The sequence below is a fragment of the Platalea leucorodia genome (genome assembly GCF_965183815.1).
Source record: "Platalea leucorodia genome assembly, chromosome: 5".
Taxonomy (NCBI): Eukaryota; Metazoa; Chordata; class Aves; order Pelecaniformes; family Threskiornithidae; genus Platalea; species Platalea leucorodia.
In genome coordinates, this window is record NC_138827.1 from 63,048,335 (window position 1) to 63,075,759 (window position 27,425).

The following is a 27,425-nucleotide window of genomic DNA, read 5'->3' on the forward strand; positions in this document are numbered from 1 at the left end:
CAGAGATATTTGAAATAGCTGAAACTACTATTAACTTAAAAAAAAAAAATTGTAACAGCTTCTTTCTCTTTTTTTTTTTTTTTTTTTCCCTTTGGATAGATTTTTTGTTCATACTTTTTAATATTATTTCCTATTCATTTGAAAATGTTTCTAAGCATCACAATCCACATTTTGCCTTCCTTTCTTGTACAGAATAATATTTTTCTATATAAGTGTTCCCAGGATGAGTGGTTAACAGAATATTACTTCGCATCTGCAATGCTGCTGCTGTGTAACCCTAAATAATTAAGGACTTATCTTGCAGTGATTTACGCCTGTGATTATTTACCTTTTACTGACATATGGAGTTCTGATGAACTTTGTGTCTATATTTTCCTCCCACATGCAACTCCTTTGATTTCAGGAATATAATGATGCCTTCAGGACATCACTAGGATAACGCCTGGGGAGACATTCATGCACAGAATTACACTAAGAGTGGGCATGAGCCTCAGGGTACTTGCAGGACTTTCAGATGTTGTTTTCAGAATTAACTCCATAGATCCACAACATAGATAATACAGGAGAGGTGCCTGACTGGGCTTCCAGGACGTGAGCATAAGGACGGGCTGTGGAGGGCTGGGGCAAAAGTTGGTAGCCCCCTCCTGCAGGATGCACTTGACAAACCAGCAGGGATTGGCTTCACCTTGCCTAGCTTTTGCTGTTTTTAAAGAGGAAAACATGGAAACAAAGCCAATCTCCTGATGGCAGTCACAGAGTACCTGCTATCTCACCCTGAGACGTGCCCATCTTCTCCAGCATCTCTGGAATTGCACAACTAGACAAAGGCAGATACAAAACAGATGAGACGAATTCTACTGTAGGCGATTAATTAACAAAAAGCAGAAGTTTTAAGGAAGACCGTTGATCTGACAGATCAATCTGATGGTTAAAGCACCTAGATGTTGACCTCCATACTTTGAAAGATATGACGTACAACCTGATGCTGTTTTACTCTGAAAAGCCACGCATCCTCAGATGGGCATGTAAAATCAGCAGTTATGTTTTGACATGAATTTCTCTTGTGTCTAAAATGGAGCCAAGTCAGCCCTCCCCTCATAATGCTATTGTAAACATAAATGCTTTGATAGTTCTTAAAAAAAGTCAAGGCTGCAATGATGAGCAATCTGGAAGAGCCCATAGAAAACATGAGTGCATTAATTTTCAGAGCAGGGCTTGGGCAGTAAGCCGTAAATGAGGGATAGGATCACTTGCTAAGGGGAAAACAAAACACAGAATAGGTTTTCATTAAGTGAGAACCATTCATCTATCCTTTGCACTAAGCCAGGATGGTCCTGTGGGCAAATTATTTTGTGATTTTTTGTGATACTTAAGACTGTCTCATCATGCATACACACAGACTGGCCGCATGAAGCCTTCTTGGGCAACCTTAATTCTGGAACTTCCTGATTTTTCTGTCTTCATCTTGGCAATTTCAATCACATTCCCTTACTGTGGGAGTATGTAAGTGTTATTCATATATGAAAGCAGTTTTACTGTTTATTTCTGCCTAGTCAGATGATTATTTTTTCCTGTCACAGAAGCTTTTCCTCACAATACATTTTAAAATTTGCTTCCAAGATTCTTCTTTCCTGTTTAGAAAATTATTTTTCCCCTTTTCTGCTTTTAACAGATATTTGCTCTTTCCCCCCCCTTGTCGTCTTGTGTTGCTGCTGCTGCACATTGTTTGTTACTGCTCAGCTCTTCAATAGCACTGAACTAATGGTATCATTTTATTTGCAAAAGAAGAGCAATGAAGCATTTGTTTTGAAAAGAAAGGCTTAGGCAAAAACTCCCAAAAGCACGATCTTAGCAAACTATGTACAGTGAGCAAGATGAAAGGCATGTATAATTAAAAAGGTAAATGCCCCATTCATGGAAAGGTGGTTTAGTAACTCTTTTTATGTTTCTTGGTTTGGAAGTCTGTCTTTCTCATCTCTTCTCCATAAGGACTTCTGTCTCAGCTCCTCCTGTGTGGTAGTGAGCCATTCAAGATGGCCTACACACCTGCAATTGCATGGCTGTTGTCAGCAGAACTGACAAGTGATATCTGTGTGTGCGACTGTGCTCAGAGGCAGAAGGAATCTGGTTCCTAATTCTGATGACATGCCTGACTCAATACATGTTTGGGAGAGTCATTCCACCTGTGAGTGTCTCAGTCCAGATAAAAAATTGGATGAACAAGCACAGTGCTGAAAAACACAATGCTATGCATTAAGTCCTGCCTGTCAAAAGCCAGTGAGAATTATTGAAACAGTGGCAAGGATGGTTATTAAGAATAATGAAGAGTCAATGTTTTAAACTGCTTTTTTCATCTTGAAGAGACTTTTACCACTATTAACATCTCTACTCTCGAAAGGCCCAGTATCTACTCTGTAACCATGTTTTTGAGGATGGGGAACATCATAATTAGAAGAATCTTGGGACCTGAAATACTCATTGCACTCTGAGCTGGACTGACTCAAACACATTGTGAATGGAGGGGGGGGGGAATTAAATGTGAACAAGTAGGACACTATCTGTGAAAAATGAAGCAAGTATGTGAAGAGGTGAGGGGATATTTTACATGCAAATCCCAGTTCAGCAAGTAGGTTAGCAAACAGCATCTTCCCTCAGTTGTGATGAGCCAGTGGGCATTTATTCTGTTGATCTAATACTTAGAGCTCTATTTAATCAGGCAGAGCTGCTCTTCCTCTCAGGTTTTCTTACACTGTTTCAGTTAAACTCAGTGGAATTAACCTCGTCACAAAATCATTTTGTGTTTTTCTTATCGGACTCCAGGTTCCAAACTGTTATTAGCATATACACAATACTGCAGCAGCTCTGCTTTCTCATTAATACGTCCAGTACCTAGAGGCCTTCAGTCTTGTGTTGTAGAGTCTCTAAAATCTCTGGTATTCTGCTTTCCATATTGTTTGTATGTGCATTTTTGGAAGGTAACATCAAAATGTGTACCAGGGTAGGAGTTTGGTATGCCAGGTCTTTCATCCCCTAGGCATCCTTATTTGAAGTTTAATCTTCTGTAGAGCCAACTTGTATCCCATGCTTCACTAAAGCCCCATCTGAACCTGATCCTTGAAGTGGTGGGGTCATCTTCACCTCCAGAGCACTACTGTGACAAGTATTAGTATCAGCTATATGAAAAGATCATCTTTCATGTCCTCAGAATTATCTCACTGTGTAAGCTTGGTCACGCTGAGCCTTATCTACAGGGCATAAGTATCACTGAGAAACCGTCTTTGGTTTAAAGATGCTCTAGGATCATGACCTTTCCAAAAAAAGTACATTTGGGCTTTGTTTTCAGGGGAACTTGTGAAAAGAGAATGATTCCACCCAAAGCAAGAAGTGTTCACATTTTGCTTGTTGGACTTCTAAAAGTCTTGAAATTCCATAAAGATTCCCTCTTATCTGTGGTAGTTAGGGATCAATCTTTGACTGTTCAACCCAGGAGATCTGTTTCCGACAGATAAGACAGAGAAACAGAAGTGGTCCTCGCGAGCAAAGGTAGATGTGCTGTTTATCAGCCTCATTAATATATCTCTCTCTTAGGTCTCTTAGGACTGGGTATCAGCTTTTTCCCTTTTTTTTTTTCTTTTTTTTTTTTTTTTTTACCACTCCCCCTTCCCCCTCCCCCCCCCCCCCCCCCCCGAGTATGTGATTGAGCAGGAGGTGCCCTATTCCTTTAGTGCTTGGGGGGGCTGCCTGTTAATTGGCTGAATAGAGACAGACTCACCCACTCTGCTAGCAATGAGAGACACCAATACCATGGGAGTATTCTTGTTCTAAATATCGGTTCATAGCAAGATTAGTAGGTGCTAAGATTTATCGTGGTATCTGTGAGACGAGTCTTGTGCCTTCTGCTATATCTCTCAGTGGAACATGGCTTTTCTACGTCTCTGCCACCTGCAGGTCTACCAGCAAGTCCTCCCTTCTTCAGCAGAGAGAAGGGGGAGAGTAGGTCTGGAGGGAGGTTGCACAATCTCCTTCTTTTCCCTGATCATCCAAGTTTCCTCTCCTTAATGAGACAGGGTGGCAGAATTGTGTGTTTGGTGTCAGGTTGTCTCTGGATCCTTGGTAAGGAAGAGTTTTGTGTTAAGGTAGGAAGTCCTGCACCCCAAAATGGGGAAGAAGATGGAGCACTAATGCCCCAACACTGCAGCTTCACCATGAGGGAAAGTTCTCCAGGGCAGATTTCAGTTCTTCAGTGCAACAAGGTGCTCACAAGGAGGGGACAGCATGTCCTTTGCCCTTTTCTTCAGACCTCCTGACCGCTGTCACCTTATCCAGAAGGTCAGATAGCACCACAGTACTTAGGAGTAACAAGGTCCTTGTTTAGACAGCATCAGCATGGTGTAAGATTCACATGGGATCATCCCTCATTAAGTTGGACCAGTTCCTTTCTTCCTCATAGGATGCTTGTGCCAAGATGGAAGTGTGTGTTTGGGATGGGACTGCTGACATCCAGTTTTCTGTGTGTTTTCTGTCTCCCCTCCACGTTAGCAATTCACACCCTGGCATCATCAGCCAGATTCTGACCCTCTTTGTGTTGCCTCAGGCCATATACAACCAGAATGAAGCACCTGGTCCTGCCCTACTGGGCTGCTATTTGGAGGGAAAACAGAAAATTCTCCACTGCTGGGTGATGCCAGTTCTTAAGCCAGCCATCCTGCTTTGGAGGAGCAAACGAGACACTGACTTTCTTTTTCCTCTGGGCTTTTATTCTGTCACAGTACTATATGTGGGATTTCACTGGCATCAAAAAAGCAGATGAATGTGATAAGACTTCTGCATATAAAGCAGCAGTCATCCTAAACAGCACGCCTAACCTGTTTTTTCAACATCCAGAGAGACTGTGTTTCTGTCGCCTCCCTAGGGAGACAATTCCACTTCCCATCTGCTTTTTATAGCTGTGACTCTCATCCTGATATTTAACCTAAACTATCCTTTCTTTTGCTGCAGATTATTGCTCTTCCTAACAGTCTTGTGTGACTGTGAGTAATTCCTGTGCTCAGTTTACACTGTGGTAGGCTGTAGTCATATGTCTGGCATTGATTCTGTTCTCGTCTGTCTTTATCTTCCAGTCTTCTCATCTCCTTTTATTACTAATTTTGAATTTTTTTGCTACTCTTATTCACTCATTTATGAGGGACCTAAATTGTGAAGTCATTTTACACTTTGGAAACACAGGCCAATACAGATGCAGACCCCTTAACCTCGTCTCTGCCTCAGTTGCCTGTCAGTGAAATCGAAATAAAGAGCACTTCTCAACCTTGTCATGGTGATGAGAGGGCAGGATGCAGAAATGATTGCAAGGCACACACATATTGCTGCAATGAAGGTCATGTAAGTATGTAGCAGAGTATTCCAGTGCTGCTGGTGCCCCTGCTGCATAGCATTGCATATTATCTCCTTAGTTTTACTTAGCCTTTGTGCAATAGTGAAATGAGATAATTACAAAGTGGAAGGAATAATAATTTTGTATTGTTACCATAACCACTGAGGTATTATACCCTGATACCAGCGTGATTATCTTAGACACAATAGTGAGGTGATTATTAATAATGCTAAAGGACTTACTACTTAGCCTGCAATTTTTGCATCTTGTTTCTTTTATGAACCCTATCTATTTAATCAGCCCAAAGTCTGTGTGAAGTGGGTATGTGTTGTTGCCTCGTTGTTATCCATTTTTCAGTGATGGGAAAATGAAATATGAAAAAAAATCCTATGAGACCCAATTTTCAAATTCAGGTACCTAAGCACCAAGGTAGCTTCATGTGAATTACTTGTCTTTCTGCACCAGAACTACTATGGACAGGCTGGCAGGTGAGGGTCTAGTAGCTTAGGTATTTAAAGACATGTAGTCCTTTGCTCCTTTAAGTTCAAGCTATAGAGGCCTCTTTTGGCCTTGTTTTCCTTGTCATCAGGGATTGTTTCACAAATCCAGTATTTTTATGCTCGAGTTGGCATATGTATGTACAAAACCGGAATTTAAGGTGCAGCTGTAAACACAGGCATTGCAAGGCCAGGCTCCAGACTGTCTTTGGGAGCTGGGTGTCTCATTGCATTAGAATAAGCTTGAGGGACATGGTGCATTGCATCAGGAGTCCTCCTGCTCCAGAGGCAGTCTTCTGAGGTAGCTGCAGTGGTTTTTGCAGAACAGAGATCCAAGAGGTGACTGAAAGATTTCTCGTGCACTTGAGATGAGAACATGGTTTTGACTTGACGAAGCCACGTCTCAGCAAAACCAAGACCACTTCTTGCACGTACTCTGTTTGAGCAGCAAAATACCACAGCAGCTCTAAGGAGGAAAACAGTATTTTTTTTTTTTTTCCCCTGAGAAAAGTATTTTCAAGGGCAAAAAGCTTTTGCATATTGCCTCTGAGGAAAGGAGATCCAGCATTTGGAGCTGGCCTTTGTCGATTCTTGAAGGAGTTTGTGAAACTTTTCAGGTTGATAAAGTTTGAGCTTGGAATCAAACAGTGGTTTGAGGCCATCTTTCACTGCTATCTCAGAGTTGTTTTGTGGGGCAGTGCGAAATGGAGAACCGCCACTGACATTTTTGATAATATATGAGTGCCTTAAAGTGTAAGAGAGGTATTTTTGCCACCTGGAAAGGAAGCCAAGAGAAACTAAAGGGGAATAAAATAACCCAGTTAACACCACACCATAGCAGAGCTGCAGAAAGCTGCTACTGATATATTCTCCCGAGCTCTCAGCAACCTGTAATTATGAATTGGCTTACAGCTAAGATATTGATGGATATCACTCAAGAAGGAAAATTAGAATGTCGAGATTTTTTTTACAGTGAACCTGTACTGAACTCTGTGTGACTCTCCTCCTATTTATAACCCTGCGTGAAGTTCAAGGAAACTTGTCCTGGAGGTTTCCCATGAGAGGGAAACCATGAGAGTGTTTTTACCTGACTCAAGCTCTCTGGATATTTTCCCATTTTTTATTTGATCTAAGTGTGAACTTTCTCCACCCTCTGCCCCTCCTTCCTTTCTGGAGTGGTTAGAGAGGTTGATTACAGCCAGGATTACACAAGAGATGCCAGTTGCACACATGTTTTGCATAACTGTGCTGCGTTGATTTCAGACAGGGTGCCCCAAGTTCCCTCCCGTGCCTTGCAACAGAGAGTCAAGATCTCTATCTTCATTCCTGAAGCTGGAGAAATGCTGTTGAGGCCCTGCCTATTGAAACTTTGACAAAGAGCACCTGGCTGGGACGCTACCCAACCACACAGTTATCTGTACGCTGCAAAGCACTCACTTTCAGAAAACCCTCTACTTAGAGGTTGTTCGTTCTTTTTGTATTAAAAATGCAAGAGTTGCTGTACCTCTGTGGGAAGCGCTGTGAGGGATCAGTGGGGCAGTGTAATTCAGTAGGATTTTCAATGTAAGGCAACAAAGTTCCCCGGGATGCTGCTGCCGCCCTGAGACTCCTCCTGCCCAGAGAGCCAGCTACTCTGTGTTAAGGAACGGGGGAATGTGCTCCCCAAGCGCATGTGCTTTCCCTCCCTTCCAGCAAGACAGGCATGAATGCTCTCATGTGTTCTGAGGCAGTCGACGGCCCGTGGTGAGGATCCTGACCAGAAAATTAAGACAAGCTCATCCTAGTGCTGATTTTGGGCCCAGTTCACCATGGCTCTTATCTTCAAAAGCACTGAGGTCTGCTTGATTTTGGCAAGAATCAGGGGCTTTGACAGTCTGGGCGTTAGCCTGTGTTTCTGTTCCTTTTGCTGGGAAGTAGGTACTTTCTTCCTCCTGCCTCTTCAGTTTGGAGTGGAATCTAGGACAGCACATAGTCTCCCCCCAGCCAAACAGGACCAGGGCTGTTCTGAGCTGCCTATGGCACGATACTGTATCGTGGGATAGAGTTGGTCTCACAGGTAGGCAGAGCCCATACTATTTAAGGGCTTCAAGCTCTTCCTAGAAAATAAATCACATGCAAAGGATACACTGCTGAGAATCTGATGATGAAATTTTTATATAGAAAAGCGACATGGCCCATAGACTCTCTCTCACTTGGATACCCTTCATGTGCATGCATTTTGTTCGTCTCCTTGGAGACAGTGGCTTGTCTGAGAGCAGCTAGCCTTGGCTAGGAAAGGCCTGACATTTCTGGTTTGTGGGATGAAGCTGTGCTGCTGAATTTTACAACAACCACAGAGGCATGATTTGATACGAGCATAAGCAGATCTGTACAAGGTAATCGAGTCAGTGTCTCTCTCTAATACCTCTCTGGGGACACCGCTTGAGTCCCTGGTGTGAAAGACAGGTTCAAAGATCCTCGAGGAGAGCCTAGCGATCCCCATCCCTCAGATATCAGAAACGTTTGTGAAATTTCTCCCTTCCCTTCCTTCTTCCGAAGAGCTGAGTCAGCTGGACTGGCATGTCTGGAACTCTGTGGCACCACGAGCAGGCAGTCTGCCAGCTGCGTTACACACTGCATCCAAAGGAACACATCACTTCTCTCTCTCCCTCTCTCTCTTTCTTCCTCCCCCCCGTTTGCAATCTCCACCCTCTCCCTTTTATTTTTCCTTGTTGATCCGTGTAGGTGAGTCAGAGAAACCTGCTCATCCACAACCTGTTCCTTCTTGCCAAATCCTGGAGCAGCACTCCCAGTTCTTGTTAGGTGTCAGGAATAGGTTATGAAAACAAAAACTGATACAGGCAGAGTGCTGAGTATAGAGCGCATACTGTAAATGAAAATTAAATGCATAGTGAATGTGCCACTTAAAATATGTTCCTAATAGAGTGATGTCTTTTGTAGGAGGCACTTTATTCTGTGATTCACATATAATGTTAGTTTTCTTCCTATAAAACACCAGGATGGAATAGGGAAATTATTTAAGGCATAAGTAAGAGCACATTTAGGGAAAAAAGCCATCTTAACCCCACTGGATTTTAAAACCACAGGAGAGTGGAAAATTTGCAGTAGGAAGATAGGTGTTTCCAAAAGTGTTTTCAAACAAAATGACTGAGCTTTTGATATCAATTGTAGTTGTACTAATCTGAAGAAACTCCATTGATACTGGCATGATTCCTCTCAGAGTGTACACTATTGATGTGTTTCTAACCCCAGGAATTAAAAAATCATTAATCTGGATCCCCCAGATCATAGACACTTACAAATGAGGAGAGTGAAAGGTGATAAATTGGCCTTTTTATTTACCTTATGATATTTATTTCATGAGTGGGGAGGGAGTGAGAAAACATGCAAGCTAACTTTTCTCTTTGGTCACCTGACTCCAGGAGCTGGAGATGAAGGAAAGCATAGTATCGTATCTGACTTAGGTGAAACTGCAGGTATTGGTAACGCTGTAGGATCAGGTCTGTCTCTATCCATAGCTGCATTTCCATTGAGCAGCATCAAAGGATGGATTTTTGGCATGTTTTTTTTGGAATGAAGCTGTTCAGCTTCAAAGAATAGATCATCCACCAGGAAAAGTGCTTTGTTTGACTTTTACGTGCCACAGTAAAATGTCCACGTTAGCTATATTGTGAAAAATGTATCCATTATGTTCATATCATTAGTCTTTTACAAGCAATGAGTTTGTCCCAAGGGCTAATGATGAGCCAACTTCAGGAGACTGCAAGTACAGTTTTCGTTGAGATGCATGAGATTTCTGCTTTGATCAGCATAAAGTCCAGGATGAGTATGGCCTGGCTGGTGTATAGTCCCTTGCATAGGATCGCACCATTGGTGAAAAGAAGGGGAAGGACCGTTTTGTGTCAGGTAATATATAACTTATAGTGAGAGACAGTCATTTCTTAGATTGTTCAAGCCCAAGACAAGAAGACAGCAAGGTTTACTGCCCAACCACCTTCTGCAGAGGATGAACCTAGAGTACAGACAAAAAGGGACTTGTCAAAGGCATTCAAGACATCAGTGTCGCCGTTAGGAATGAACCCAGATGTCCTATATCCCTGTCTGCTGACTCAGTTACAAGATTCTCCACACACAAAGAAAAAAAAATAGATGTCAGAAAATGAGAAAAAGAGATTTTTCTTCTCCCAGGCACTGAGAAATGAGAAGTTTTACACTCTTTCACTCTTGATTCAGACCTCTCGGAGAAATCACCTCTTTTTAATAGCCTAGTGGACCCTTTAGTGTGAATTTTTGTTTGTTTTTTTTTTCATCAAGGAATGCAGTTAAGTACATTCAGAGTTTCCTAAATTCCCTGTTTTTACAGGAAACCTTTTTGAAGTACTTCTGGATGTTGAGAGCTCTGTTTTGTGTTCTCTGGCTTTTCTGTCTTTACTTTCAGCCCAAGCTTTTTCTTTCCTTCTCTTCTTTTTCTTCCTTTTGGTTTAATTTCACACCCATATTTAATTTCCTTTCATTTTGTCTGCCTCCCTTTCAGCCACTATAACAGTTTCTGAGTCTATCCAGAGCTTGTAGTGCAAAACTAATTGCACCAAAAAAGAAACATCCTAAAACCCCAAATCTTTCCTTCCTCCCTCCCTCCCTTCTCATTCTCTCCACTGAGCAAACCTAAAAAATCCTGGGTTTTAGGAAGTTCTCTGGCACTGTTGTTATTTATTTTTTGTGTTACAAAAAAAAAAATACATCTAGGAAAGATATTGAGGCTAACAGGAATCGCTGAATTTTATTACCCAGAGAAGATTATTATAGCTATATGTTAGAGAGAGACATTTGATGTAGAGGTTTGCGCTAGAACAGAAGCAGTTCAGTATCCCAGATTCATCTCTCGGAGAGTTAAAGGATCCTATCATCCTTTAAAAGATATCTTTACTGTTAATTTTTGTTGTGCTAAGAATTTGCTTTCATACAAAATGGTCCTGACTTCCCTTGCCAAATACTATGCCTAGCTTTGAATGTGGAGCAGTGAAGACCACAAGTGTTGGTGACGAGCGTGATGGGGAAAGGAGGCGTCTGTCCAGCCCTGGTGGCAGCAGATTCATTTGTCTTGATGAAGCTGGATTAAATGCTCTGGGTGTTGGGAAGAGCATTTGGGAGCAGCGGGCTGGCCCAAAAAGCCTCGTCCTGGAGGAGCCTTTAGCATATGAGGTTTTCCAAAGTATCCAGCACAGCTTGGCTCAGCACTGTCTGCTTGAAAAAAGTCCCACCCTTATTTCAAGCTCCTCTGTAACACTGGTGGTAAATACATATGTTGTCAGACAGAGAGCAACAGGAGGAGACACAAAAACTGCGTAGGTAAAAGGAGTCAGTCAGCTCTTTTTCTGTTTGCCCTCATTTGACATCTGTGTAAGACATGACAAAACCACGTGCTTGAACAGCAGATCTTTATGAGGGTAACACAAAGGCATGGGCCACAGTGGTTCTTGGGCAGTAAGGAAAGTATGAATAAAAATTTTCATGTCCCAAAGGAGCCCATTAGTTTCACAGTCTGACCTGTTTTTGGAAGCAATGTTCCCTTCACTGCTGGCCTTGATCAAAATAAGCGAAAACTCCCAACTTCAGTGGTTGGGAAAAGAAGAGGAGCTGTCAATATTACTCTTCCCATGTTGCTATTACCTGCATGACAGCTTGCTGTTTAATAGTCTGTTTCCAAAAACTTTGTTTCTGACAGTGACAAGAAAAGGGAAAACTTACTTATGTAAAAGGAAACTGGAGCACATTCTTCCTATCTCCTAATATGAGACATAAATTTGAAAGGTGTCAGGTGCTGAAAGAAATGCTTTTTCTCGGGCAGGAGCCTTTAGGTGGAACGGTGGAACTCATTGCCACAGGATAAAAAGAAATGAGCTAGAGTTAAGGGCTTGTTCAGTGGTTTTATGCAGAAGAAAGCTATATAGTGCTATGGTGAAAGTTAAATGTCGTATTCCGTCTGTCTCCCTTTGTTTATACAGTATAATGTAACTGGTAACGCTATGTTTGGCACTGCTTGCTTCAAATAACTCATAGATTCTGTTGGCTTTATAATGCTAAAGGGCTTCTGCAAGATATGCAAAGGGATAGTACTTGGAATAAATATAAACTGTAAGCAGCTGATGTAAATTGACTTCAGGGTATTACTTCCATTGATACCACCTACAAATCTGGCCCAACATCTACCCTTGTTTTATCCAAAGAGGGGGGAAAAAAAACCAAAACAAACAGAAGTACTTCTCAAGGGAGTGTTTGTCCAGCAGCATTCCTGATCTGCACTGGGGTACCCACACCCTGCACGGCATGTGTGAGCTGTTCCTCTCCGCCTGCAGTCGGTCGTTGCGGAGCTCAGCTTGTGATGACGTGTGGGTCTCCAGTCACCTCCTTAAATTCCTGCTGAGCTGTGGCACTGACGGGGAGCGGACAGGACAGGGCAGAGAAGAACAACAGGCCAACCTAAACTTGTTTTCATTTTTCCTACTCACTGTGTCCCAGGAGCAGGGTTAAAATGAAGAGAAGCCAACGAGCGTATTTTGGAAGGGTTGTCGTGTGAACCAATTAACCCTCCACTTATCAAGTCAACTTCAATATAATATTAAAGGTCTGAAGCGGAGTGGAAAGTACAGAGCCAGTACATACAGTTAAGGTTTAACCTCCATCTTAAGCTGGTTCCCACCCACATCCAGATAGTGCGGAGGCATTTCAGGGAGGAGGCTCCTTTCTGAAGTCACCTCTGTCATATTCATTGCAGGGCCTCTCCCCCTTTGAAAGTATGTTGCTGTAAATCTGGCTGCCTTTAAGCAATTTTGAAGCTGGCCAGGTGATAAAACACCCAGTTATTTTGTGGACTTCCTGGGTTTTGTTAGTTTATCTCACCACTAGAGTGCTATTTAAACAGAGTCCCTTTTTAATAGTATTTAACCATTTCAGAGTTGGTGTAAATCCCTGGGAACCTCACCAGTGCCGGGGTGCCTGGAGAAGTGGGACATGTTGGTATGGGATAAGGACAGTGCGCCTGGCTCAGTGGCCTCACAGCGCAAGTGCAGAACATTTGCACTTGAGATTTTCAGATATATATGGGGGGATCTGAGAGCTCCGTTGCCATTAATATAAAATAAAAATGAGTGTCAAGTGCCATTGGCCAGCTTTGAAGCTCTCATGTTGAAGGAAATAAAGGTAAGCCAAGAGAAATACATGAGGAGAGCTTCTATCTGTTGCAATATATGTTTCTTGAGACACAGAATTGGAGCAAGTATCCATGGATTTCATCTTTTTCAGAACTAAATACAATGTTAGTGTCCTTTATCTGTGTTTTCCTTTATTTACTACGTAATTTATTTGCATGGTTTCACATAGACACGTACATTTTTCTTCAGTTTTCACACATACATGGATATGGCATGCAAACCTACAAAGTGAACTGTTTGTCTTCTGTGCTGCAAAGAAAGAAAATGGGGTGTAAGATTCTTGTTTTTCTGTTTTTAATTGTTTAATGGGTGCTGCAAGAGTGTGGCAGGAGCCCTGCAAGTATCTGGATGGTTAGGGAGATGATTTAGAGGTGGACCAGGCAGTTAGGTTAACAGGTTGGACTCGATGATCTCAGAGGTCCTTTCCAACCTTAATGATTCTATGATTTCAGTAATTCCGTGACTGTGCCAATGAAACAGGAGTTTGTTTGTTTGTTTGTTTGTTTCTTAAACTTCTGGCACAAAAATGCCACCTACTTATTTATAACCCTTGTGGCAGATTGGAACATTGTTTTATCTGTAAAATCCTGTAGATCAGTTAATAAATAAACACAATCTGATGAATCAGATTAAATAACAAAGCCACCAGAAGCTGCAAGATAAATTGTAATGAACTACTAAAGTAATAAAAGGCTGCAGACAGAACCGCCTTGAAGGTACAAATAAGGACCCCAACCCCTTAGCTGTTGTACACGAGCACTAATGTTTATTGATTTACACCAGATTCTGGCCTGTGTTTTTATATGTAGAGAAGGTAGAGATGCTTGAAAGTTTGTCCTGACTAGTGTATTTACTTGTTTTCCGCATGTGCATGTGCATGCTTTTGTAGTCTGTTCTAGCCAAAATGTAGCACGGGTAAAGTCTTCGGAGTTTATATATATTCTGATGTTTAATACTGCTTGCTGCAGAAGATCAAGGGAGGACTGAACGCTAGTACAGTATTTCACTGCTAGCCGCTTATTTTACAATACTGTAAACAACTGGCAGGTAGATGCAGGTGTCAGGCTGCTGGTTTGTGCCCTGGAGATATTTATAAAAAAGGCAGGCATGCCTAGAAAACAAAGGGCGTGTAGGTGCAATGTTTTACCATTGTTTTACTGTGTGCTGATGTACCACGAGCATCTAGTGGTGTTTCACTGCTAGCTGCACAGGGCCACTGTAAGGGTACGTGATAGTTGTCCACAGAAATAACTTATCATTGACTGCCGCTGTGCAAAAAGTCAGGGCAAGCCATTTTTCATTTGCTGGGAGGCTCGCAAAATGTTGAATAGCCACATATATATCAATAGGCAATTGATAATAATCTTTACTAAGAGGCATTGGGCCATGAGGTCATGAAGTGAGTCAAGTGCTGTATTTCAAGCTCCAAATCAAGAAAATACTAGTTGCTTAATGGCATGTATATAGGCTTCTCCTGTTGTAGTGCTGCATTTTGGTTTTTGAACATTTTGAGGTGTCCAGAGTGTCCAGAAACCTTTTTAAGCACAGATCTAGCTGTATGGTTTCCTCTACCACACGATCTAGTGAACCCGTCCTTTATCACATGACCTCATGAACCCTAATACTTGGCCCAAAGTATGATAATCTAAAAAGTGCTTGTAGAATGGAGACATCAGAACTCCATGAGGTCCAGAAGTGTATCTGCATCCCATGAAACTTACCCCAGGTATTGCTGCTTCCGCTTGGACTGGCAAGCATTAAAAGATTAAGGCAAAGTTTTCATAATGTTGTTAAGAGATTTGATTCTTTTTGGAAATCAGACTGCTTTAAGATGACACATGTTGGGCGCTCAGAAGTGGAGGTACTTGACACCGTGTGTTGCAAGTCTGTGTGTTTGTGTACTCTAGCAGCCTGGAGCCTTGTTTTAGATGTTTACATGTTGTGACTTCTGCGTGCAGGTCATCTTGGACAATCTTCGGTTAGCTGCGGGACTTGCTGTTATTTCTGAGCCTCCAGTATATGCCGATTATTGCGTGTATGTGTGTAATCTCCCAGGCAAAAAAAAAAAAAAGGCAACAAATCAAAGAGCCCCCATGAATTTCAATGAACACATTTACAGTCATTAAGCACAGCAGCGAGATACAGCATCGGAGTGGGAGGCAGTTTCCTTTGCAAAGCTACGTGCTGCTCAGAGGCAGCATGGGCTTAGGTCTCACTAATTTTTTTTTTGTGATTAATTCGTTCAGGGGTCTATTATTCATGTAAATATTTCTGTGTGTGAAGCTTTGAGCTAGGCAGCTCTAGAAAAGCCAAAGTGTGCTGTTTAATTACAGGAGCGAACCGGAGGGACCGTGTGTCGCCTCTCTGCAGCCTCAGCCCTCCTGCTGAAACCACAGCGCTGCCTCGGCTCTCCCTGGCTCTGACGATTGCTTCCTCAGCTTGGGGAAGCTGGAGGTGGGAAGGACCGTAGCAGCTATTATATCCACCTTTTTGTGACTATTGCACACTCTGGTGTTTTTGTCCTGTGTGGTGTTAAATGTCACCAAGCTCAGGGGCATTTTACGGTTCCCTGCGCTGACCGTTTCATGGCCTGAAAGGGCACCATGCCTGCAAATTGCCTCAATTGCCACCTATTTTTTTTTTCTGATTTGATTTTCTTATTCCTGCGTGATCGTCTACTCTGTGCCATCCTAAATATCTCCTCCCGCTCTTTAGTGTTCACTCCCATATCTAATAAAATCACAGTGTATTATTAAGTCTTTAATTTCTCAGTAGAGATACCGGCCATATTTTTCTGTGTCTGCCTACTTGTGTGAGCTTCACCAAATTAGCCTCTGTGCATCTCACAAAGTGCATTAATTCATTTACACACTGTGAAGAAGGGAATTATTACCTTAATCATATGTATGAATAATTGAAGCACAGAAAATCAGAATAACTTGCCTGCAGTCACAAAATTTGTGGCATAACTAAGAGTTGAACCCTACGCTCTCTAGTCCCAACCCAGTGCCTTAATCGTATTTCCTACCTCTGTGTTAAAACTGATCTTACTGTGGTAAGTCCTATTCAAGGCAAAGGGCTGCTTTGTGGTAGGCACTGTGTAACTGCAAAACAGTTCCCCTCTCCCAGGCATCTTCCAGTTTTAGGGAAGAAAGAAGAAATAATGAATTAATACTGGTTATGGTCGTGACTGGTAATTCTGCAACCTCACTGATAGGTGTAAGTATCAGCCCAAAAGAACATTTTAACTTCTTCAGTGCTGCTTCAGAAAGCTTCAGTTGGAGAGTACTGGGGTTTCTTCCAGCTCTGGGGTGCTAGGGGCCGAGTGGGAGTTCAGATTTTACAGAAATAAGTCACGCTCGGTGTGCTGCTATCAGAGGGACTTCCTCAAATCGAAAGTAGTTACATCAGATGGACACTTAGTTCAGGAATCTTGGCTGGCTTCCCTTCCAAGTCCCTGATGGGGCAATAACGCAAAAACAATAAAAGTCTGGTACAAAGCTCAGTGCAAAGTCTCTAGTCCTTGGATTGGGCTGACATACGTCACACAGCCGCAGTAATGCCCTTTTCTGTATGAGCTGGTTGCGTTAGCGGTTGAGCTGTTGCAGGGACTCGGGACACGGGCAGGTGGATGGGAAGGAGTTCTGCTCTGTGCTGCTGCAGAGGAGAACATGGTACCTGAAATAGGGAAATGTGGGAGTAGTTAATCCTGACTGCTGAAACCGGTGCATCTTTTGTCATTGGTCTTAATGGAGGCAGGATTTTAGCTCAGCAAAGTGTATCGTTGCTCTTAACCTGTTCTGTAGGCCTTTCTTATGTTATATGCTTATGGCAAGGTATTACCTGGGATGCCTCGTTATTTCCCTTTGACTTACTTTATATTCTGCTATGCACTCCCATCTCTTTTGAGAACAAAATGCTGTGTGAATGCCTTACGGGCTCTTTCTCTTTCACTGACCTTTTTTTATGACTTTAAAGAAGTTTCCCTAGGCCTAAGTCTGCTTTCTGTCTTGAATATTGACCTTAGAGTTACACCATCTCATTGTCGCTGCACGCAGACTTCTCAGCTATCAAAGTTCACCCACAGGACTCAAAGTATTCCTAACTCAGAAGCACCTTGCCTTTTATGTCCTCCTCCTCTTCCCCCTCCTCTCTCCACATGAGCATTTTGATTTCACAAGCAAACTCCGTTTCTCTGTGAATTTCGACGAGTGGTTTACCTGTTTCATGGTAAAAATTGTGCTTCAAACTTAAATGTCTTTTTCACTGTGACTGTCATAATATTTTCCATTTGAGGCTGAGACTCCACTGTGGGTTTTCTGTGCCACATTGTCATCTGTATGAATCTGAGCTTAAATGCGTGGAAATTCTGACATTTCAGTAAGAAATATAAAGTGTTTTTTTATGTTTGTCAAGTTAGCTGTTTCATAGGTATGGCCGCTGGGTTTTGCCCAGTGCCCTGGTCTTTCCGAGTTTAACAACAGATTGAAGATTTCTCAAGATTTTGGGCTTGTTTGCACTCACTGTATTGTGTCATTTCTATGAGAATGAGTGATGGTAATTTTTTATCTGATTGCTTACCCTGAAAAGGTGATAAAGGAATAATAACCCCAAACCAGGGATTTCCAAACTGCCTTTGCTTGAGTGCCGCTACCGTTGGCAGTGGTGATTACATGCAATGCCGAATGTGGTGTCAATGTACCATGGTCTTCAGTGAGGATCTCGGAGAAGGCAGCTTCATACCAAGCAAGCTGAGCCAAACTTTGAGTGGCTTCACTGTGGAAATGGCTCCATGGTGCTGCCTTTAGTGGGGGCTTGGAGAGGGTTTTGGTAGGCTATAGCACTGTTGAACTCTTTGCCTTCAAGTCAGTGGCCTATACACCAAGACTGCTTGTGCCCAGTACTGCAAGCCACGTGTTTTGGGGGCAAATTTTGACTATTAACATTTACCTACTATACAGTATTTGACAAAGGCTGAAATATCTCTTGGCAGTCATGTGGTTTCTTACGGTGGTTTGTTATGTGGAACAAAGTATGCTGTTGAGGAGATCACCGGAATTGAATTCTCTAATGCACTTCTACAGCTTTCTATTGGGTAATATGAAATATGGAAAAATGTACACTGGCACTGGCAACGTTCACATCCACAAATATATATATTTTTTGTCAGTAGTTACTTTGAGAATACGAGGGGAAATTTGCAGCTATTTCAATGACTTGACATTTGTCACAGTGACAAAGTTTCTAAAATCCAGACCATATTGCTACCTCGGCTAGCCACACCTCTTTCCAAATGCGTTGTGAGAATTGCTGGTGACACAAACTGGTGCTATCAGAACTGATTCCACTGTGGCCTGACCTCATCAATTGTGCTGCAACCCAAGTCACAGTCACTTTGTGTAATTTTATAGTATAAATCAGATTTTACACATGTGGGGCTGTGATGTGATTCCATCTGTAGAGCAGGGGGGACAGAATTTGGAAATGAACCTAAGGGAGTTTTATTTGATCCTACTCAACTGGAGCTCACAAACTTTGTCCATCACAGTTGTGTCTGAGCAGCTTCCAGTTGTGTATTAGGCAACATGACTAACATTTGTCACATGTTGTTTGTTCTCTTATCTTCTCCCCAGAGGAAGGAGCGTGTGTGCTGGAGTATTTCTTTCCTTGGGGAGTTACGTTCTTCAAATCCCATATTGCATGTAGAAATCGTGCCTTTATCATTAGCTTTTATCATCTCTATGAACCTTGAAATTTGATGGAATTTGGATAGGTGACCATCATTGGAAAAGCTCAGCCTTGTTGTGGGCAAATAGTTTGTGAAATTGTTGCAATGCAGACAGCAACTATTTGAAGAGGTGTACTACCAACTTTTTTTGATTGTTGAATCAATTTTTGGTACTGTGACCTTGTAGGGAAATATGTTTCTCCGTGCTAAACGATAATATATTTAATTAATTGTAGCTGCCTCTGGAATAGCTGAAAGCAATCATCCTCTTCCCTTGCATCTTACAGTTTATCTAAGGTGCTTGATAACCTGGTGTAGCCAAACCAGGTGGGCTAATTCAGCCCTGCTTCAGCTCGGTTAACTTAATCCCTTCAATTGCATTGGATTTTTTTGATTAGACACCAAGTTAGCTTCTAATAAAGGCATCAGACTGACAGGCATTGATACCATCTAGATGCATGATGAAGCATTGTAATGGTGATGATAAAAGTCTTTCCATCCTAGGGAGCTGCCAGTATGTTTTCCTAAGGGTGCTTCCGGAATGAGGTGGCTGGTTTATGTTTAAGAGCTGAGGCTTGATCCAGATCATTCATGTCAAGGGCAATTACTCTGGGAATGATAATGAGCCTCACACTCTGCCTCCACTGAGATTCCCAGTACCAATGCCAGTTATGGTAATAGCGTAAGCTAGTGAGCAAAATAAAATAAAGACCGCAACAACTGTTTAGTTGAAGAGACAATACTTTCCTGAGGATAAGCCTGCTCTCTGAATAAAGAGAAATAAATCCACAGTTTGGATGCTTATTAAAGGCAGCTTTGTTTTCCTCTGGTGGAAAAGTTGGTTGTGTCACTGAACTGCACACACAAACATGCTTTTTGAGAAAAACAGAAACTTTCTGCAAACGCGTTCGTTTCACCAATTCCCTTTTTTCTCTGAGACAAAAATGTTTGAAATTTTTTGACCAGCTCTGATACCGGAGGCTCAGGCTTTTTCATCTTCCATCATACAGGTGATGTGGGGCACACACTGTTGTATGCGCTCGTCCTGCAGAGGCCCCAGAGAATTTCCCTGACTCTGGGTCTTTGATGTTTGGGGCTTCAGCCCCAACGCAAGGAGCCCTCTGTCTGGCTTCTTGTTGACTACGGGTGTCCTCCCCGCAGACTCGCATGCATTTTCCCATCCCAGTGGTGATGGTGCATTTTGGCTGCAATTATTACAGCTTGGATTTCGTTAAGTAAATGATCATGAAAAGCTTTTGATATTGGGACAAACCCAATAGAAACATGCATATTATCCAACAGAGGATGTTCTCAATTTCTTTGGCCGGAAACTAAAATTCTTACCTAAGATTTTCAAAACTCTGGAAGAAGTTTGACCTTCCCCACCCCTCAGCCAGCTCTGAAAATCACAGCCGATGGTGTTTTACTAGACTTGCAGTACTGACTTAATAGCTCTTTTGTTATTGGAGAATAAATGTTCGTGTTCTACAAGTTTAAATTATATTAAAAACCTTTATTAGCGCGGCTTGGCAAAATATACTTCTGGCTAGGTTTCTGGCCTTGGGTTAGGCCATTCTTGTGGTTTCTTAATGACACGCTATGAAAGGAATATACTTTATGATAATCTGGTGCCAGGTTTTGCATGTATTGAGAGGCATTTGCCATTTGTTCATAATTCTGTTGAGTGAAACAAAAAAAAAAAATTAAAAATTGGAGTTATGTCTTGCATTCATCTGGCTTGATTTTCATTGTATATGTCCTTTTCTTTTTATATATAATATATATTTTAATATTATCCAGTCTCTGTGAATTACTGGTGGCAGCTCAGTTCTGGCATGTAACAGTGCTGTTACTGAAGTTACTTTCTGTTGTCTGTCTTTTTTTCCAACCTTCCCGTAGTAATTTTGGCAAAGTTGTCTCAGTGAAAGAACAACTCCTCTGGGTCACGTAATGGGTTTCCCCGCAGTTGGGAGCAGAATTAGGCCACTGGGGCAGCTAGTTTTTTGTGAAGGCAACTGTTCGTGCCATGGGCAAAATGTCTCAGAAGTTTCTTTCCCACGAGACTTGGTGACACACAGGCGGTGCTGGGGTGTGATTCAGCTGTTTGGTTTGTTTTCCCGTCTTGTCGTCTGTTTATTTGCTTTGCGACCAACAAGTCCGCCTCTTTTTCCTTCTGCTGATACTGCGCGTTAGTGTGAAAAACGGATGGGGCGAAGTACCCGGCGGGTGGGAGGAGGTGTGTGCGGTGGGAAAATGGGGCTGGGAAAAAGGTCTGGGACTTGAGTAACCTTTCTTAGGTGTCTTTCCATTGCAAGAGTTGTTTGTTGCAAAGGTGTGATTTTTGATAGCAAAAAGTGGGCTACAGTGGATTTGACCTAATGCTCTTGTTCTTTCTGCAGTGGGGAAGCCTCACAAGTGCAACTACTGCGGCCGGAGCTACAAGCAGCGCAGTTCGCTGGAGGAGCACAAGGAACGCTGCCACAACTATCTGCAGAATGTCAGTATGGAGGCTGCCGGGCAGGTCATGAGTCACCATGGTGGGTGGAAACCGCCTTTTGAGGTCTCTTGGACTTGGAGCATCTCTTTGCGGGTTTTTTTTCCATCTGTTTTTCTTCCTTCCTTTCAGCTTTGCATCACTTCCATCTTACAGATTGCTTATACTCAGATAGGCAGGAGGAGAAAAGATAGGCTAAAATCCTCACTTTATCCAATTTAACAGCATTGGTTTTGCTGATTTTTTTTTTTTAAAGTCAGTATTTCACTTTTTAGTATGTATAAATATGCAGACATGAAAATAAAGCAAAGTCACCTGTGCAAAGTTACCCTAAAAATGAACTAAGCCATGTATAAAATGGATGATTCCTCTCCCCTTCCTTTCTGATAGTGACTGGTAATTACAAGAGATAAGAAGGGTGGAGGTATTCAGAAATCATTATTTCTACTCCCTGTAAATATTATCTTATATCCCAAAACAAGGGGGGGATAGATACAAAAATCTTCAGGGCGGAATGGAATTCAACAGTGTTGATGAAAGTAATTATAACAAAAAAAAAAAAAATGTTTATATGCATTTACATGTGTTAGTATTAATATGTTAACTAACACTGCATGTGTTAATATACATAAAGACTGAAGATTGCCAAAAAGATTGTTGAAAGCAAGAAATGTCAAACTCTGTGAATTTGTTTTCAAAAATTTCCATAGCTATTGGTATGGATAATGAGCATAATATCTCAGACTGCAGGGTTGTAAGCTTATCTGTAGCACTAAATACTAAAAGGTAGCTGTCCAAAAATTGTTATAATTTCATTCAAAATTAGTGTTTTGGAAACTCTTCTAAAACTGAACACCTTTTAACTTTTAAAAGTTGTCTTTAGATGTTTGGTACTTGAAGTATTTAAAATTTCTTAACAATCAGAAAATATAAAAAACTATAAGTTTTCCATTTTGATTAAAAATTACAATATACCTAGGAATAGCAAAAAGTTACATGGTAGGTAAATGAAAAGGCGAAAGAATGTTTCCTCTTTTTTTTCCATTTTGCCTTTCATTGTTGAGTGGAGTCTTATGGCTTCATTTGGAAATTAATTGTGTTAAAAGTTCTGAAAGGTCATTTCTAAAAATCTATAAAACTACAAGCTGAAATAAAATCTATTCAGCATTTCTAATATGGTCTATTTTTTGGTGAAAAAAAAATCACCAAAACATTTTAAGGAGTACTTTTCCATGAACAATTTAATCCTGTAAAGGCATTCAAATGTATTTAATATGTATTGCCAAAATGTTCATACAGCTCTATTAAGTAATTGCTATCTTTGTAGATACCCTGGAGACTAAAACCAACATTTAAAATATAATGGGTAACTTTAAAGACATTGCAGTTAGTGATTATCTGCTTTAGGCCTGACTTTACGCTTGTAAAAGTCAGTGGAAAGACTGATTTCAAGGCTTTGCTATTTGCAGGACACCTGTTGTGTGTTTGGTCTGTTAGATGGAGAGCTTAGTTGATAGTAGGATTTTAACCACCGACTCCATTCCCAACAAAATACACGCTCTTCACTCTACAAGGGTGTGCCTGTCTTATTAACCAACTGGGTGATGATTTCAGTCAGCCTTTCCTTAGGGAAATAACAGTTATGACAGCCAAGATGTTTCAGAGGTTACGTTGTGGAGGATCTTCCCAAATTCCATTCAACTTCTGGGTTTATTATTCAGTTATTTACCAATATTGGTTTTACTCTTGTTGATAGTGTACTTCTGAGGAAATCTAAAGCTTTTTCGAAGCTGCTTAATGCTATGACAAGAAGGGTAAGTCCTTAACCCTGTCTACCCAAAGAAGCTGGAATAGTTGACCTTGCATTGATTTTTCTACCAACTGAAGTTAAACCAGTGCAAACCCCATGCGGACAGTTCTTTATTTACAGCCTGACTGACTTTGCTTGGGCTTAAAATAGAAATGTTCACACAACCACTTTACTTTCCTCAACAAAATTAACTTAAAATAGCACTTTGAATTCAACTGGTGCCTCTTTCTGCTCTGGGCAAATAAGCCTAAATCTCCCCTGGTGAATGTTTAAGGGATGTTTGATGCACTGTGTTCGTTGTGCTGTTTAGCAAGGGCATAACGAAGACAGGCAGTGACAGGGAGCTCCAAATTCAGCTGGGACCAGTAATAAATCTCACCTCACATCCCAGCATTCCATCACCTGTGAAGCTCAGCATGGGAGTGAGGGTCATGAGCACCAACCTGTAGAGGTCCTTTCTCCTGGGACTATAAAGACACCAGGGAAGAGTATACAAGTGATACTCAGCTTCAAGTTAGGTCTCAGTCTAACCCTGAAAAACATATTAATTTCCTTCTCTCCCATGTCACACATGGAAAGGGAATTCCTGAGGATGAGTGAGTGCATGCGTGCTTTGGAGATTTTGATTGTTGGTTTATTTTGCATCACATTGGGCTTAAGTTTTCCTGACTGTCTTTCAAAATACTTTTTAAGTATTTTGTTCTTGCTGAGTGTTTTGAAGCTTCTGAATGCATTTTGGTGTGACTCCTGGTCACAACTTCACCCTTATGCACAGAATAGGTAGAGGTGGATATTTTCTTATCCCTACCGGCATCCTGCTTTAAGGATGCAAGTGGCTGCGCTGGGTCTCTACCAATATGACCAATGTTTACCATTGGTCTGAATTGTTCCAGAAAACTGGAGGCAGCCCTTAGAGAGTTTGGATTTTTTTCAAGCATTGTGCTCAAGTTGATCAGTTTATAGGCATGCTACAGACATCTACTTGGGTGCTTTTGCTGTGGCCTGATGAGGCCTTTAATTTTAATTATCTTTGTCTTGCAGATGGCTAGATCACTTGACTAAAGCCACAAGGGGAAGGACAAGAGGGGAAGAAGGGCTAGTTTCAGTGTGTGGGTAGGAATGTACAAGTCTCCGGGTCTCTCTCCATCCTCTCACAGGATGCCGGTTGCTTGCTGAGCTGCCTCTCCTTGTGGCTAGGTCCTGTTCCCTGCTCAGCACAAGGGCTGCTGCAAGAGAGCTCCCATGACTTTGTTGTTGGCAATTCTCAGCTAAGCAGTGCTGGCTCCAGAGGTAGAAATTAGTCTGTGGTCTCCTACCTGGCGACATGTTGGGGGTGACAAAAGTGACAGTCTCTGAATGCCAAGAACATGACATGCGGCAATGAACAGGAAGAAATGGTGAATGCTAGCTATGGTTTACACCCAGTTATATGTTCTTCTCTATCTCCACAAAGCAAAAAGTCCAGAGAAATTCTTCAAGTAGAGTGGAGAAGGGTACTCTTTTTAGGAGAAGGAGAAAGAAGCCTAGCCCTAGGCTGTGCGAGGCTCAAAGGCCGGCTCCACATAAAACACACAATGGCCTTGTGTCCTTCCCTCTTATATAGTTGCTTAAAACATCGTTAAAATGCTGGTCCCACAGGAGACTTCACAGCAGGGTCCTTGGGAATATTTCCTGTCATTTCTCTGCACACACACTTTTTTAAAATAGGAATATTGTGAGCTTTGGAAAGGAAATTGAGGTTGATGGAGTAATACTAATTTCTACCAGCTGAGACTTAGCCCACTGTCTGTTGTTTGCACACAGAAGTATTTATCAGCAAAATGCACACAGGGTAATTTTTTTACTTCTTTTTTTCCCCTATTCTTTCATCACTGGAACAGCATAAACTTTTTTAATAGTATGTATGGTTTCTTGCAAATTAAGAAACAAAAACTAAAAGATAGCCACTTTGAGCACTATGATTGAAAGACCAGTGTCTTCAGGAAAATAAAGACTTTCTTCTGAAGACCATCCAGGTTTGTGTATTGAGAGTTTGGGCTTAGAAACAACATTTGGTGTTAACTACAATTGAGAACATTAACAGTGTCAGAGATGGTAAACGTTTGCATGGGCAGTCCAGGAGCACACCCTGATAGCTGATTAAGAACATCCAAACATACTCAAGTGTGGGCTTTTCATGGACTGGACGCTTGATTTTTAGAATAAAAAAAAAAACAAACGTTCCTGAGCTAAGACCATAAGTTCACAGCATAAAATGAGTTGCTGTATCAAAGCTAGTTATAACGTGTTAGCTGTTCTTTGGTAGCTCCCACTACCAAGGCAATGAAGTGCAATGAAATACAACAAAAAAGGAATTGCATTTACCAGAGAGTAATTGTGTACACATGAGTTTCTACCACAGAGCAGCTGATTTGTGATAACTGTTGGTCGTGTGTGATCGGTTTGCTTTTCTCCTTTTTTATTTTGTTTTTCCTCAAAAAAATTATGCAGGCTGAGCTATTTGTCCTTTGTTGTATGTTTTCAGATTGAAAGGAAAATTAATGTATCTAGAATTGACAGTGTGATCTTTAGCTTAACTCTTTGGATTTCTAAAATGTGACATCTCACCTGTTTGGTCCGGTTTTGCATGCAATTTAAATGGTTTCAGAAAAAGGGCTATTTCCATCTCTCCCTTCTCCCGGGAAATCTACATAACAAAAGACATTCCGGTAACATATTCCCTTTGTAACACAAATATTGGTGTGATTCAGTGAGTTTGTTGCAAAAGAGCCATGCCCTGGATTATAGAGTTGAGTTCTGAGGTGGGAAAAAGAGCTTGCAGCATGAAAGATAGGAAAGAAAATGCTTTAAGTGGTGATGATTTTACTTTTAAAAGGAGTCCAAGCACAATTTTTGCCTGACTTAGAGAAGAGCAGATGTCTTTTTTAGCACTACTCATTTTTCATGGAAGAAAGGTTTCAAATTCCGTCTAGGAAATTTTACACGCATATGCCCAACAGTAGAATTATTTAATTATTACTTAATTGTTATAAGATATACAAATGTCGCTACATTTGGAGCTTAATCAGATGGCTCTGAAAGTAATCAGGAGGTTTTCAACTGATTTTGTGGGAAATTACAGTCCTACAAAGCCAGCATACCTTTAGGAAGTCTTCCTAGGAGGGATTTAGAGCCCTCTGCAGCTCCCTAGGTCCCTACCACCAGCCTCATGTGTCCTGTATGCCAACGGCTGGGAATTCTTGAAGTGACACTCACATGCAAACCTCGCCCATTGCAGTGAAGATGGATAATGCCACTGAGCAGGGATCCAGAGTGTGTGTGCATGTGCATGCATATGCTTATTTTTGGTAAGCCAAAAGGACAGTCAGATGCCAGTTCCCAGTGAAAATGAACAGACATAATCTTTCCTTTCTTCCAAAATCTCCTCAGTAAATACTTGAGTAGTGCTAGTACAGATAGCTCCTGACCAAGCATAGTATTTAAATAACTTTAAAAATTTAGCCTTAGCTATTAAAGTATTCCAGACCTCCCAGTCTGCACTGGGCATTAATTAGGTCACTCGAACACTGCATCTCATTTTGTTGCAACATTAGATTCATTTCATATTTATGCTTTTTCTTCTTCTCTTTGACTGATGCCAGCAGGACTGCCTTGTAAATGAGAAACCATTGTGTTTCTCAGGGGGAGCATCCTGTACAAATAAAAAAGCAGCACAGTAAATCATTTTATAGCATATGGTAGATCTAAGCCTCAAAGTACTCAGCTTTCCATAGCAGCAGAGGCACAAATGGAATCAAATTAATAAATTGCCATGTTTTCTTCTTATGAATGTCTGAATTGTGAAGTTCACCTGAGCAGATACTCTGTTTTGTAATTGCCTGGTATTTGCTCTTCCTTACTAGAAAGAAGGCAAAGACAAGGCTTTTATCACCCCATTTCTCATATATTATGTGCTAGCAAACAGCTGCGTGTTTAAGAACAGGAGAGTGATTATTCCATATTAGGATCCTGAAGGTAGTAAAGTTACATGGGAGGAAAGTAGGCTAGTGGTGTTCATTTATGGCACAGTGTCAGGGAGAAGGTATCGAAAGGCTGCTACAGTGAGAGACCAGAGGAGGACTAGCAAAAGATGTGGGTTTCAGTCCTTCTCTACTACATCTGCAATACCACCCGTGACTTCTCTGGAAGATTTATCTAATACAGAGAATGCAATAGGTTGCTCACAGTTTACAAATCGTAGGAACTGTTTGCAAGATAGTCCCAGTTTCTATTTCTCTGCCATCCATTCTTCTCCTCAGATAATTTTTTACA

General features: G+C 41.5%; 1 protein-coding gene across 5 annotated transcripts in view; it reads left to right on the forward strand.

Moving 5' to 3' along the window:
- The window catches only part of IKZF2 (IKAROS family zinc finger 2), a gene marked incomplete at its 3' end in the record, with an annotated part of 108,555 nt that overhangs the window by 73,055 nt on the left and 8,075 nt on the right, over positions 1-27,425 (forward strand). For all 5 annotated transcript variants that reach the window (XM_082312101.1, XM_082312103.1, XM_082312102.1 and 2 more), the window contains exon 5: positions 21,210-21,347. In XM_082312101.1, the coding sequence (XP_082168227.1) occupies positions 21,210-21,347 (138 nt within the window). The remainder of the gene's footprint in view (positions 1-21,209; positions 21,348-27,425) is intronic.